Source organism: Anser anser, assembly GCF_964211835.1.
Source record: "Anser anser genome assembly, contig: SUPER_W_unloc_7, whole genome shotgun sequence".
Classification (NCBI taxonomy): Eukaryota; Metazoa; Chordata; class Aves; order Anseriformes; family Anatidae; genus Anser; species Anser anser.
In genome coordinates, this window is record NW_028154225.1 from 620,307 (window position 1) to 635,339 (window position 15,033).

Consider the following 15,033-nt stretch of genomic DNA (forward strand, 5'->3'; position numbering starts at 1 on the left):
TATTTTGCATCCTTGTTGGGGCCCAATGAAGCCCTCACAAGTGTGGCAGTGGGCTGGTGTGCTGGCATTACAGGAGCTGCTCGCAGAAGGTCCCAGGCAGGTCTGGGAGTTACTGGGGAGCCCTGGATTAAAAGTCAGGCTGCATGCTTTCAACTTTCCCATTTCCAAGCAGAGCAAGCTGGGAGGAGTGGGGTGGCAGGGAGAGGATGCACCAGGGATTAGCACTTTTCAGAAACTAACAGGGGGATGAGGACTGGGATGTGGGGCTTTAGTGGCGTGCAAGAAAAAGGCAACAAATAGCCTTTGGGGAAGCAGGGAAGTGGACAGGAGCCACCAGGCAGCAGGGGCTGCAGTCCCACTGATGCTTCTGCACAGGGAAGGTGTTCAGTTTTGGGTAGCAGGGCACCAGGTAGTTTACCATTTGAGAGACTGATTGGAAAGCGGGACTAAGTTGCAGAAACAAACTGTAGGAGTTTAAAGAATAGCTCAAATTCACTGCGCTGGTAAGATTTTATCTTGCACTGCTCAGGCATATGGTTAAAAAAATACCAATGGCCTCCTTTGCTCCATAAATACATTGTGCGTGCTTCCTTCTGGCTCTTTGTCACCCTGGAGGGACCAAGGGCCAGGACAGGGGCTAGGCCCCATCAGCCCTGGGGTGCGGATGGACCCATGCAGGGATGCAGCACTGAGCAGAGACTCCGCTGGGCTCTAGGTGGAGACTGCGGACTGTGCAGCCTGCCTGCAGCCCCGGCCGGATCCAGGCAGCCGCTGCCCTCCAGGAGAGCCCCCAGGCTGCTCCCAGTCATTGCTGGGGGGTGAGGATGCTCAGGGTCTGAAAGGGTACCCCCAGCCTGCATGCTTTCTTAGGAGAGGTGGGGAAAAAAAAGCCTCAAAATCAATTTGCTTAAAGCAAATTCACGAGGGTCTCTCTCCCTCTGTTTGACCAGGCTGGATGGAGTTTTAAAAAGCTGGCATCAGCTCGCTGGCTCTGCCGCAAGGAGGACCCATTGTCTCTCGAAAGGCTCAAATCTGTCCCCGGGATGCGGCAGCGTGGTTTGCCAGCCCCAGGACTCAGCCAGAGTTAATGCACCAGCCTGCCAGCTCATCTACTGCCCACGTAAATCCGGGTCAGGCTGCTGCAGTCACGCTGAGCCGGGGATTGGGGATGTTGACAGCTGTGGGGTTGGGAAATCCCTGCTCCTGGTGCCCATTTTGAACCCCCATCCACAAAGTGGGGACACAGAAAACAGGAGCGAGCTTGGGAGGTGGCTCCAAGCTGGCGGCAGTGGCTCTGTAGCCCCAGAATGGAGGCTCAGGGTGAGCACCCCGCGAGGCATTGCCCTACCTGGGGTCACCCTGCAGCCCCCCCAGTCCTGCCTTGCAAGAGCAGGCTTGCAGCAAGCCGAGGTCAAATGCCTGTGCAAGCCCAGATGGCCTGCAGGGACTCAAGCTCGCCAGCTCCTTCTGGGGTCAGGCGAGCCCAAAGACGGCCCCGTCCCCTCTCACCCAGCTGCCCTGCTGGCCCCCAAAAGCACAGTGCACTGTAGGAGCACGCCCAAGCTGACACCCCTGCAAACCCCACAGCCCCGAACCCATGGGCTGTAGCACAGCAACACCAGTGCTATATTGCCTTAAACATGTGTCAAACGACCGCCCCGGCTGTTTGTCCTCAGTTCTCTCCTGGGTGTGAGCTACACGTTTTACAGAGGGAATGCAGCACGGGAGCAGGTGCTGGAGCTGGAGCCGTCCCTGCCAAGGCCAGAGCAGACGCAGGTGCCAGCGTCAGCCTAGCAGTCAGGCTTGGGGAGGACGCTGGAGGGGGCAGCACTTCTTTTTTCTTTCATGGGAACAGAGTGAAATGGGATGTCCTGTGCCTGGCCCATCCCTGCCTTTCCCAGGCGGTTATGTCGGTGCTCTCGGTGGCAGCAGCAGCGCGGTGCCACTCCATTGCACCTCCCAGCTCCTGAAACATCTCTGCTCAGCTGGAGGGCCAGGGCATCTCCCCATGAGCAGGAGTGCAGGGGGACGCGCTCAGCTGGCAGACCCCACAGGTCTCGGCCATATCCCCCTGTAGGCGTGGCCACGGGCGGCCATGACACAGGGTGCTGTGCACGCAGTAGCACGGGGGACTTCCTGGGGTTGTTTTTTCACTCCAGCAGCAGTGACTGTGGGACCAGGTGTGCAGTGTGTGCAGGTGAGGGATGAGATACAGTAGAGGTGTTCCAGGTTGTGTCCCACGCCTGGCCAGCAAATGAGGCCTGTTACCGGTGCGAAATGCAGCAGTCAGGTTTGAGGACGCAGGAAAGCATAGGACAGCTGGATGATACCACCCCGCTGTGACACATCCTCTGGTTTGGCCCGTGGGCACAACGTACTGCATCCTGTGCAGCCCCTGTCCTTGCCCTGTTTGCTGAGTATCCGAAACCAGTGTGATCATCTTTGCCCACGTTGCTTCTTCCCTTCCCAGTGATAAATTGCTCCAGTTTTCTTTCTTCTCCTGTTTTTTTTTAATTTTTTTATTACACTTGCTCTGCACGTTATTTTGTTAATAAGGGGGTGGGAGGAACGTTTGGAACAACGCTGGAAACCCAGTGCAGCGATATCGCCTCAGGTCTGGGAGCACCAGGAAGTGAAACTGGATACAGAGTGCAAAGCCACAGTGGTAAGGAAATAGTGCCGGGCTGGGGAGACAAAACCTGCCACTTGTGCTTTGCTCCTAGGGATGAGGTGTGCTGTCCCGCGTCTCTCTATATCCCAGCCCCTGCTGTCTGCTGTTTTATAGAAAGGCTCCACCGGGATGTTGTGTATTACACTGCAGAATGTGCCGTGGTAATCATGAGTGTGTCTATAAAGGCAGAAAGTTTGGAGGGACCGAGGGGTTTTCAGGTCATGTTTTCTGCAGCTTTTCAGCCCGGTTCTTTCCATAAGCTCAGCTTTTCCCACGCAGGCAGACAGCTTGCAACGCATGTAGGGTATGTACATCTTCAGGGGGCGAGCAGAGCAGATCTTTTTACATCCTTTAAAAAAATGTTAGTCAAAACAACATTTTCTATAGTAGAAGCTCTCTGGCTTCATAGGATTTGTAAACATTACCCCCAAAGAAAGATTTTCTGCGATCTTTTGTGTAAACAGAGCTGGATGGTGACGCTTTTTAGCAGACTGGTACTTCAGCTCGGGGCCGCGGCTGTTAGATACAGCTCGTCCCTGTCACAGGGAGCCCCAAGCAGCCTCGCCAGCAGGACACCAGTGCTGGTACCACGGGTCCGTGCCCGTCCCCTTGGCCGTGGTGGTGAGAGATGGGTGAAAAGTGGATAGCAGAGATAAGGGAGTTGTGAGTCCTGGTGCGTTTGCTCAGCAACGTCCTCATGCTGGGCCAGAGCCACCGCCTCCCTGCATACTAAACAGTTGCAGCATGTTCTCCCATGACCAAAAGAATTTAGAAAAGGGTCCTGGAATGAAACTTGACATGAACTCTGGGTGTCTCGAATATCTCCAGCTGGGAGCCTGTTAACCCCGTCCCCTCCGCTTCCCTCCTCACTGTGCGGTTCAGGCTCTGGGCAGACAGGGGGAAAATTCCATCCTCGGACCAAGCTGGCCAGCTGCCTGTGGGCTCCCAAGCCTTTCTGCAATTTTTTTATTTTTACGGCACGGATTTTGTGCAGTTTATGTACCCCTGCTGTGCTGACACACGGCAGTTTGCTGGGTGAGGCGGTGCTTGGGGAGAACGGGGATGTTCAGAGATCCCGGGCCCTTGCACCTGGAGAGGTTTTTGGGGTTTGTGAGCAGGGGCACGAACTGCCCGAGCCTCTCAGTTTGCTGGATGTGACAGAGGCTGCTCATGGCACCGCGCTCACGGCATCATGCCACGAGGTCAGCTCAGGCTTTGGTTGCATCCATGAGGTGGAAAGTCCCAAAAGCCTCAAAACAGCAGAGTGGTGGGGAAGGAGCCCCTGCCACCCACCCGCACCTGCCCCCTCGGCAGCGTTGGCGGCACTCATGGCTCTCTTTGCAGGCTTGGCCCATCTCCATAGACTCCTTGGCACCTCTGCATTATCAAGGGGCCACATCGCATGCGTGGAGCTTAAAATAAGAATGCAGCCTGCTGACAAGCTCCAGCTGGACCAAAAAAAACCCACCCGCATGGATGTTTTTTCAGGCACAGAAGTGGTCCCTGAGTGGATGCCAGGAATGGTGTTGGGGCTCCAACCTCACCCCGGCACAGAGGAGGGCTGGAGGAGTCCCATCGAACCATCCACCCCTGCAACAACAATTCAAAACAGTCCATATATGCTTGCTGGGGGAGTTATGTTCATTTTTTTCCATGGAGTGGTGGGGACCAGCACTGCTGTGGTTCCTGGGACAGGCAGGGATCTGCCCCAGGGCTTCTGCAGCAGCAGGACTGAGATGTGTGGCAAAGCTCTTCTGAAATATCCCAGGGGAGCAAGCCTGAGAAGTGGGAGCTGCCTCCTCTGGGCATTGCCGTGGGGTGTCCTGCAGGGTTGGGTCAAATGGGTGCCCCAGCTCCTCTGATGACCACCCAGCGAGTCAATTAATGTGTGTGTCTCAGCATTACTGAGACCTTCCTTAGGAAGATGAGCTGTTCCAGCCAGGTCCAGGCTCGTGGGAGAAGCAGGGCTTTCAGCAGCAGTGACAAATAGCTGTTAGCCAGCTGAGCTAGCACCCCACCAGTGTCTGTGAACCCAGCCTTAACCCACAGAGGGGCTGGGTAGGAAGGGCAACAGTGAAAATTAAGTAACGAGGAAGACAGCTCTGTCACCTGGGTACCGCTGGAGGATGGGTTGGCCAACACCCTCTGGTGAAGCAATCAGGGTGCCCAGCATGCCCCCACCTCTTCTCTCTATTTTCAGAGCATTTGTGCTCTTGGCATTATCCCACTTGAAAATTGGCTAAAGAAATGCTCCTGCAGTAACGAGGTATGAGGCTTTGTGACTGCCAGGATGCTAATGTCTTGTGCCCGAAATGGGATGCTGTGCAGTTGAACCGTGCGCTCCGCTGACCCTCAGGACACGGCATCTGCATCTCAGTTCTGGTTCTTCTCCCTCTGCGAGAGAAAAGGAGAGAGGTGTGGGATGCACTTGGGCTGCCTCCTCCCCACTCTACCGTCTCTGTGCAGACCGTGTGTCCACTCAGAGGCTCATTAGAGAAGATTTTTACATCAGGACAACTGCTAAATGGTGTTAGCTGTTCCTCGTGGCCAGACAGGGCTACTTCACCCCCTGAGCCATCCTGGAGCATCCACCCAGACAGTGCTCCAGGATCTCCAGCAATGCTTCTCTGTTTGCAAAGCCATTATTAGGCTCCCCCTCGGGTGCTGTAAAACTTGACTGAATTAACAATTAACCGAGGACCTGAGAGCCTCACTGAGGCAGTCGTGAGACAGCCACACCGGGTGGGAGGTCCCGAGTGTGGGACCAGACGGAGGGGTGGTGGAGGGACAGGGGGCACGGGTTTCAAGTGACCCCTCAGTTGCTCATTTTGGGATGACAGGGTTATTTTGGGTATGCAGATGGGTAATACCCCCCGCTACTGTTGGCTACAGTCTCTGATTATCTTCTGCCTCAGGATAGGTACCCCAAAAAACGAGGAATTTAAAATTCCTGGATGTTGCTGATGCTGGGAGCTTGCCTGGCATCTCCCAGAAAACCTTCAGGAGGGCTGGGAGTTTTCCAACCCTCATTTTCCCTTCCTGCCCAATTCCATGCGAGAGGAATAAGCAATATTTCCACAGTAAGAGCAGGCAAAACCTGGCTGTTTCCTCCTTGCAAGATGTGTCTATCCAACAGCTGCAGGATCTTTGGTCTTGTGGGGCAGCGGCATTTCACACCAGTAGGTGCCCATGCAGTGGTGGTTACTCAGACCTTCACCATGCAGCACATTTTGGAGACCACTGCCATACACGTTTAGAAAAATGGTGGTGTAAAAACATGACAGAAACACAGAGCTGTGGCAATGAAGAAGCCAGATCCACGCTGAAGGCCACCGGTTTCTTTTGCTGTTCTTGCCAAAGTGGCCAGGACTGCCCGAGAAGAGATGGGTGCCACTCGCCCGGCTGCAGATCCAGCTCGAGGAAACGCTGTGATGAAAGCCCATGGGAGTGAAATACCTCATGGCTGGGTGAAGCCCAGACCTTTGCAAGGCTGGGTAGAGTGCCATCTGTAATTTAAAGAGTTTATCTGCTTTAAATGTCAATAGCTCCTTTGTTGGAGTGATAATAATTGTTACAATTTGCATGTCTCAGTCACACACCCCAAAGCGCTGTGCAGAGGAAGATGAGTAAATTGTTCCCACTTGCAAGCCGAGAAATCAGGGTACAGAGGTGATGGGAGCCCACGCAGGACTGAAAATAAATCTCAGTCTCCTGTGCTGCTATTGCCAAGTCCTGCTCTCTGCTCGGAAGCTGTTAGCTCCACTTTTTCTTTTTGTCTGTGCTGGGCAGGCATGGCGTGGTGGGATTTTGGTGTGGTCCTTGGGCACAGGCAGGGGCCAGGAGCTCTGCTTTTGGAGGAGAGGAAGAGAGCCCGTGGAAGAGCTGCCGGTCCCCCCTCGTGTCCCACAGTCACCATGGATGAAGACTGCACAGGAGCTTTGGCAGTGGGGCCCAAGCGCCTCCTGACCTTCTTCTGCATACACCAAGCACACCTAGTTGGGCTGTATTCCCCAGAAAGCAAAGCTGTGCTCCAGAGCCTGACCCAACCTGGGACCTAAGTGCAAGAATTATTTAAATTACAGCCCACATCCGAGGGAAACAAGGCAGCAGTGCTGAGTGTGCCACAATGGCTCTCTCTGGGAGGATGCAGGGAGGGAGCAGACATCTTCTCTGCTGCCGTCGTGCTTGGGAGCTCCTCAAACCTGTTTTATTTATCTCAGGCCCTTTCCACACAGCCCTTTAAGGCTCCAACCTTTTGTAGCACATTGCCAGCAGGACCAAGTATTTAGTGCAGCGTCTCTCATCTTTTTATATAGCGCCAATCGCTGATACCCGAGCATTATATATTTCTTTTTGCGCAGTATTTCTGACTCAATATTTCCTGCCTCCTTGACAATGATTGAGTAAACAGCAAAGCTGCCAGAGGAAGAGCCCTATGTTTACAGAGCAACAAGCCCAAATGTGTAGGGTTTTTTTCCATCAGAAGGTGGTAATGCTTAAATTAACTCTCATTTTTATCCCATGGTAAACTTTTGCCCTCTAACTCGCTGCTGACACAGCTAGCCATGCGTCGGTGGGCCCAGCTCTAGGGCAGAGTTATTTGGGACTCATCTTTAAAAAGTGTGGCAAACTCCCCAGGGATGGGGTTTGGCTGCAGCTGTCGGTGCTGGAGCAAGGGCTTAGGTCCGATGGTCAAGATGCAGTGCTGCTCCTCGTCCTGCTTGCTGCTGCTGCCCACCAACAGCAGGAGAGGAGCAGAGGAGGGATTTTTCTCCTCTCCTTGGGGCTCTTCTGTCTTGAGCCTGGTCTTTAGGAGATGCCATGCCTGGGCCAAGAAGCAATAGCATTGCATGAGGTGCATCCAGATGAGAAGAGGGCTTTGACTTGGGTGCAAGAGTAGAGAGCCGCACACCAACAGCATTTTCTGCATCCCTTGCTGGCAGAAGCTTGGCAGGAGCTTCAGCTTAAGGACTCCTTGCCATGCAAGACGTGTCCGAGGGTGTGCCCATCCTTGTAGTGCATGGGCATGGGCCATCCCTGGCCTGCCTCTCATGCATGGAGGGTCCCAACGTGAAGAATGTGCTCAGCCTTTTGGGTTGTGCCCCGAACTTGTCCTGTCTGAGCCCCTTCACAGGTCTCCTTGGCATCCCCCCACTTGCTGCAGGGTTTCCTAATGATCTCTTCTCCCAAACCAGGCGGAGAAGTGAGGCCAACCCTGCTACCTGGTATAAATACATTTTATTTTAAACTGTAGGCGCTGGAGGAAGGTCATCCAGTAAATGCACTCAGCTTATCTACAGGCCGGGGCACCCCCAAATTAGTAATATAGTTCGTGTTTAAAAATACAGCCAAATTGATGAAAGATAATTTGCTTACTGCACTGACTTCATCACCTAAGTATGGGGCAGGCCAATCCATGGGTTATTTTTGTATAACTCCATGAGGCATTTCCAGAGCAAATAAAGGTCACAGGGCAGGGCAGTGGCTCTGCTGTCTGGGTTCAGCCCGTTTCTGAAGGGTTTTGCGATCCAGAGGTCTGTGGGTCAGACCTGACAGCATGGGACATGGGGTTTGTCCCTGCTTGTGCAGCCCCATGGCTCTTCCCTTCTCCCACTGCCCTGGTCCAGCTCATCTATTTTGGTGGCTAACTCCTTGGGGACCTGGTTGAATTGCTCTGCATGTTCTCCATGCCCAGAGCAAGTCCAGCTGCCGTGGAAGTTTGGCTCCTGGGGAGCCCAACTCTTGCCTGTAGAGAGACATGGTCCAAAACACCTAATTCCTACCTCTGTCAAGGTGATTTTCCTACTTTTTCAAAGGAATCCATATCATCCCTCCTTCTGCAGAGGGACACATCAGGCACAAGGGTGCAGCGATGCTCACGCAGCCAGAGGCAGCAGTGGAGCCCAGTTGTCTAAACAGATGCCAAGGCTGCCTGCTAATGGCTTTTCCAGCAAGGCTTTCCCCCATTTCCACGCAGAGCTGTGGCATAAGAGTCTTGCTAATGCAACCTGAAATGTTCTCCCTGCGCTTTGTCTGCTCCTGGAGGCTGCCGTCATCCCCATCTCAGCCCTACCGAGGTTTCCATCTCGGATGTTACAGATTATTCAGCTGCGGAGAGGGTTCTGGGGCACTGGCAACGTGGCTGTCACTGCATTAAAGTTGTTCAGAGGTGACATGTCACTGAAATACTCTGCGTGCTTTCCTTGGCAGCGGATGGAGTCACGTAAATAACTGGCTGCGAGTAAAGGCGCTCGCACAACATGGCACGGGTGGAGGCTGCGAGGCTGGTCCCCTGTGGTGGTGGCCTCCAGGAAAGCCCTGGGGGAAGAGTTCACAACAAAGAAATGGAAGGGGGGTTATCACAGAAGAGAAATCTAACTGTTTTCTCAGGCTGGGAGCATTCCTGTAGTAGTCACATGGGTGTTTGCAAAGGGCACTGAGCAAAAGTTTGCAGGTTCTGCAGAGGCTGCCTCCATGCCCCGGCCTCCTGCAGCCTGCCCTGGCTGCAGCTTGTCCCAGCCTTGATGGGAACATCACGGTGGCTCTTCTGGGCAAGGCTGAGGCTCTGCCTGAAGCTGATAGCACAGAAAGGCTTTTTCTCTTCCCAGCGGCCTGCCATGGGTTGCTTCCAGTGAACAGCAGCACCCTGCCAGCTTCAACCAGGAAAGGTATGCTTTCTCCTTGCAGCCTTGGAACTGGCAACAAACCCACCCGTCAGCACCATAAATCCCTCCTCTAACCTGCAAGGCTCCTTTAGGGTGGCTTCTAGGGGTGACGGAGGGACTGTCACATACATGGGGAGGTTTTTTCCTCACCTGTTCTTGGCTCATCCACCTGAAGCCCGGTGTGGTTATCCCAAGCAGCTAGGAACTCCCCAGTGTGCACCAGGGATCTCAAAACAGGCGATGCCCAGGCACTTTTTTGGCGGCCCCTGCTGGAGGATGGCCATGGGAGGAGGTCTCAGGGCATCAAGGAAGAGCCTTGGCACCCAGCAGGAGTGGCCATGCAAAGGAGCAGGGCTGGAGGCTCCCTTAGTGCAGCCAAGGGGCACGGGATGCTCTCATTGGCTTTTTTAATTGCTCAGTAGTCAGGAGGACATTTCTCTTTGGTTTTGGTTTGGTTTTCTTTGCCATTAAAAGTCAAGCAAAGACTCCAGAATGAGCAATTCAATAACCCTGGGGTGATAACCTGAGCTGGCAAATAGCTCTCCTCCACCGCTGGCCTGTGACCAGCTGAGTAACGAAAGGAAGAGCTTTGCAAACTACCCCAGAGAGCCTGAAGAGACCCAACAGTGTTTGGCTGCAGGTTGATTTCAGTCACAGACACAGTTGGGCAATTGCCTTATAGAAATGGGTGTAGAGAGGAATTACTAATCACTGTTTGGTTAATAAGTGGCTTGGGTATTTTACAAGTCTTTTTCCTGCATATGCAATTTTTTTTTTCCTTTTGTAGTGAAACATAAATAACTCCTTTCTTGGATCTTCTATGCATACAGTGCTGTCATGGAAATAATTATCGCGCTTTTGCCTGGCATTCGTTAGTAGCTGCTTTACTTACCTTTGCTTCAAAAGAAACGACTCCCGTGTGTTGTCCGGGGCATGAGAGTGATCTTTGGTGTGGTGGCTTTTATATCTTTGGCTCCACAGAGTGCAGCTGCAGGTTGGAGCACTGGGAGCAGCAAAGCCTTTGTCTCGGGCAGTAGGAATAAACTGAGATGAAAAAGATACAGGATAATTTATTTAGTTGCTGGATTTAAAACATTGTGCAAGCCGTGCTGGGAACACAGGCTGTTGAGAACAAACTTGTCCTGTTCTCTGATTTTCCCCTACTTAGTGCCTACTAATTTTTAATACCAAGGAAAGGTCACTATGGAGACAGACAAGTGAACTCATGTGGGATGTCTTGCAAGAGGCTCCGCAGCATCACTCAGAGCCCAGGGAAGACCTCTCGGCTCCGAGTGGTGCGCACACTCTGGTGCCATCCCACGTGGTGGTGGTGCCCTCTGGAAAGTTTTTTATTTGCTTTTCTCTGTTCCTCCTTGCTCGTTGCCACATGCTCCCAACACACACATACCCCTTTTCATGTCCTGCCTTTGGGCAAACCCTTTTTTCCTCCCTGGCTGGAGGACTGATGGGGAAGGCAGCTGCCTCCCTGCTCGTTCGCTCCCGGTGTTGCTCCATAAATAACGTCATCCTCATAATCCTTGGTCATGGCAACCATCAGCTCAGGAGCAGGGAGACCTTTTAATATCAACTCTGTGCTCCCCTAATCTTCTCCTGGGTGGGCAGGCAGCCAGGCTCTGCTGTAAGTCTGTGAGACCCCAGGGAGCAGGCAGAGCGTTGGAAAGCCCCCGGCCCGACACCAGCTCGGAGCTACCTTTGCTGGAGATGCTGGACCACCAAGCCTAGCCCGGCCACCAGCATCCATCGCATCCCCCAGGCACTGCATTTGAGCCACTTGCGGTCACTTTCATTCAATTTTGGTTGTGCATATGGCAAAGAGTCTCCAAGTCCATTCAAGGGGAAGGGCTGGGCAGGGGGAAGCCATGGCAGTCACTGCAGAGGCTGGCATTGTTTCTACAGTACCTGCTTCTGGTGACTTTGCCGTAGTTAAATTCCAGCCACTCCACTGGCGTTGAGTAATCTCCCCACTGTTACTAAGTGAGTCAGTCTGCCTGTCTTCCTCCCCCTACCCTGAGTTTCAATTTCCTCCTAATTCTCCATCTAGACAGCCGTTGCCTCCCCCCTGGCGATGTGGTCTTGCTTATGCAGCCTGTCGTCTCTGTCCCTCTTGCAGAAGGATTTCACCATGCGGGAGGAGCTGCAGCAGCGGGACGTGGAACGCTGGCTGGGGTTCATCACCTTCCTCTGCGAGGTCTTTAGCACCATGAGGAGCAGCACCAGAGAACCCTTTCGAGTCCTCGTCTGCCCCATTTATACCTGCCTCAGGGAGGTAATGCCTTCAGAGGTTTTCCTTCTCCACCTTCGGGACAAGCCACTGAATTGCAGTGTCTGTGATTCATAGATACGTGCTGTGTGATTCCCAGATGTTTGCTTTACCCCTATGAACACTTCTCACCCTAAGAGTACCGATGCCTGCAGGGACACTTGGCTCTTCCTGCCTGGTGTGATTCTGGTAATGAAAAGCACGTGCTCCAAGCAGGACCCCTTTGTCAAAAGGTTTGCAAAGCCCGACAACTGGGACTGCAAACCCAATGTTTAGGTTTGCAAATCCCACCACTGCAAAAATCCCCACCAAAGGAGCTAAGAAAGCTTCTTAAAAGCAGGTGAAGCCAACTGAATGGATGAGACAGACTGAGGGGAGGAAAGAGAGAGGGAGTAATGACATAGGGGACCACCTAATGCAGTGGAAACCCAACCCTGCCATCAGGGTTGGGGACATTTCAGAACTGGATGAGGTGAGCATAGTACAGGTTGGGGGCAGAAACCTCACTGGGGACAAATGGGAAAGGAAACTCAAGTGTTAACCTTCAAAAGAGCAGGAGAGGACTTTCCTCCATGCTGTTTTAAAGATGGTTTTGTCTCCTGCTGCTGCCTGTAGAGGACTTTCTTAGGAAGAAGTCTGTCTCATTGCCCAGGGTTGGAGCTGTGAGTCTGAAATTGTCAGTAGCACTTCTGTTGGGCCATAAATAACTCACTGCAAAATAAGTTCTCCACTAGACCTTGGGCAAGGAAAGGAGAGGGAGAGGGGAAAAAATTGCCAGTAATGACTTTTTACATGCATGGAAAGATTTCTCTGAATGCAAACACATTATAAACATTTTGCCTTCGCAGTAATGCTGTGAGTAGAGTTCACAGACAGTGACTGCAACAGTGAGAAAGTGTCCGGGCATCGTGATGAGGCACACGCATCTAGCGGAGGAAGTGGGAGAGGGGTGCTAAGAATAGTGGAACTTCCCCAAAATCTCTGCCCACAGCAGTATGTGTCACCTCATCGGGAAGATCCTGGCGTCTGGAAGAGCCCACGTTCCCCCCCACTTCCCATCACAGCCATGACACAATCCAGCCCTGATTCTGCCAGGATTTTTCCCAACCCGCTCCCATCTGCCCTCACCGTGCTGTCACGGTTGTTCTCGTTGTCTTGCCACTATGTGGTGACACGGCAGCGATCTAAAGACATGTTGAAGGATGCGAGTTTCCCATATTGGGAATATTTTTTGCTACAGAATGGCTCCGTAAAAAGCTTTTAATGATTATACCAAGACCTAAACTTGCTTCTTAAAAATACATCTATTCCGTAAGAGGACAGCTCTGTCCGAGTGGTTTTGTTCATTGGAGATGAAGACCCTGTAGCACGGCTGATGTGGGTGAGCCAGAGCCTTCCAGCTCTCCTGCCCCAAAATGGCTGATCTGTGCCTGCTCACTCCGCAGAGCTGGGACCCTGACTCACGCCATTCCTGTTCAATGGCTTAGGGCTGGCTTTTCGTGCCGCCGCTGTTGTTTTTTGCTGTTTCAGCTAATCCTGTTGCACGGGGCCAGCCCAGAACAGGACCCAGAGGCTCTGAGGTGGCTGCCAGCACAACCCCGCTTGGCCCGTCCCCGACCCACAGTGAGGGCCTCCAGCAGGGACAGGCACTTTACTCTGGGTTTTTGCTCTCCTGTGTTAGTGCACTGGCACATCGGCGCCAGAGTTGCTATCTTTGGAACTCAGCTCTTGGGATACACTTCCCTTGGTGGGTTTCATGAAGCTGGGCTGGTGTCCCAGGGCAGGGCAGGGCTGGTCCTTGTGGCCTGGCCACTTTGGGACTGGCCACTAGCCGTGGGAATCCCTCCATTGCCTCGGGATGGGTTTGTGAGGTTTAGTAGTGCTCTTCGTGGCTTTTTCCCCTTCCTGCTCATCAGCACACACGTGCCCATGTGCAATCTCAGTCCCTTGCCCCTAATTCCTTCCTCCTTGGTGGCTCCCTCTGTGCTGCTGCAGCTGCACTTAGCTCTCCCTGCCTCCATCCACCCATCCTTTGGCGATAAATCATTATCAGAGGCGAGATAACATCTCTGCTTCTGCCTGTCCTTTCAGCTCTTCTTGCTTTTTAGTTTCTCTGTCTTTTTTTTCCCCTTTTCCTTTATAGCTTTGGCAGACTGAGCGAAAGGTCAGCAAGGGAGTGAGCAAGAGGAAGGGGAACGTTGCCTGATGACTGCGGCAGGAATGCTTCTTCCCTTCCCCCTGCAAAGCTTCCTCTCACCAGCTCCTTTCCTCCCCCCCCCCCCCAGTAAAAGCTTATTAACCCTGTCCTAATTGTGGAGCTGGGGAGGAAGCGAAGATGACAGTGAGGACATCGGTGGCCCAGGGAGGAGGAGCAGGACTTGTTTTTTCTGGCAGCGAGGGAACCTGCCATGTGAGATGGTTGCGCCCTGCTTTTTGCTGCCCGTCAGCTCTGTCCCTCTCGCTTGGGCTCGGGGACAGAGCTGGCCTTGGGAAGGGTGAAACAAGGTGGGGACAGGCTCTGGGGCTGTGCCTGGGTGCAGGGCAGCGTGTCGTCACATCCAAGCCAAAAAAAAAAAGCAGCACATCCAAGCTGAAGTTCATCTCGGGCTAAATGTATGAGTGATAAACAGTCAGGTCTGCTAGCCGATGGGAGCAGGGTGCTGCACGGGCTGAGAGCACTGCATCCCTGGGGAGCCAGGCAGCTGTGGCGGCAGGCATGGGAGCAGACATTTAATCAGAGCCCAGGAAATTTGGGTCAGAGCTGCCACCATGCCTGGGCAATGTTTTGGGAGTTGAGTGACGGTGCCCCTGTGAGGGGACGTGGTGCCAGCACGGCAGGGAAGGGCGCACCGAATGGGGTGGAGCAGGGAGGGACGGCCACCAGCACCGTGTCCGAGGTGGGGACAGGGCATCCCGTGAGCTGAACCCCCAGGAACCAACAGTATTTCATTTTCACCATTGGGAGGTTTGGGGGCAAGAGGTGTGCAGGCAGACAGGAAGGTGTATTCACAGGAGGGGCAAAATTGGGATTTTAGGCAAAGATGGTTTGCCAAGAAAAGTAAGACATGGGTGCAGCCATCATTAAAAATGGTTTGACAGAACCCAGTGAGCTTGTGTGGTGCTTTGGATTGACATTGTGGGGTTTAAAGATGGAGAAGGAGAATGGGTCGCCTGAGCCCAGGCCAAAGTCTGGCATTGCAGGCAGCTCGGGAGTATAGAAAGGAGAGCCCTTTTTCGGGTGAGAACCGGAGGACTATTGCAGCCATCAAATCTGGGGAGTTTGTGCAAAGAATAATAAGGCGTTGAGGTTAAACATAAATAAGAGAAAGAGCTTTCCTCCTATCCATCCCTCTGCACCCGGGGGAACCGGGAGTGAGCTGGAGGAGGGTGTTGTTCCTGGGGAAGGGCTCTCTGCA

At 53.2% G+C, this 15,033-nt stretch overlaps 1 protein-coding gene across 3 annotated transcripts in view; it reads left to right on the forward strand.

Moving 5' to 3' along the window:
• The window catches only part of LOC310888951 (CBP80/20-dependent translation initiation factor-like), a 147,262-nt gene that overhangs the window by 117,268 nt on the left and 14,961 nt on the right, over nt 1-15,033 (forward strand). For 2 of the 3 annotated variants that reach the window (XM_083852617.1, XM_083852618.1), the window contains exon 10: nt 11,468-11,623. The exons of the other annotated variant lie outside the window; for it this stretch is intronic. In XM_083852617.1, coding sequence (XP_083708743.1) covers nt 11,468-11,623 — 156 coding nt within the window. The remainder of the gene's footprint in view (nt 1-11,467; nt 11,624-15,033) is intronic. 3 annotated transcript variants of the gene reach the window in all.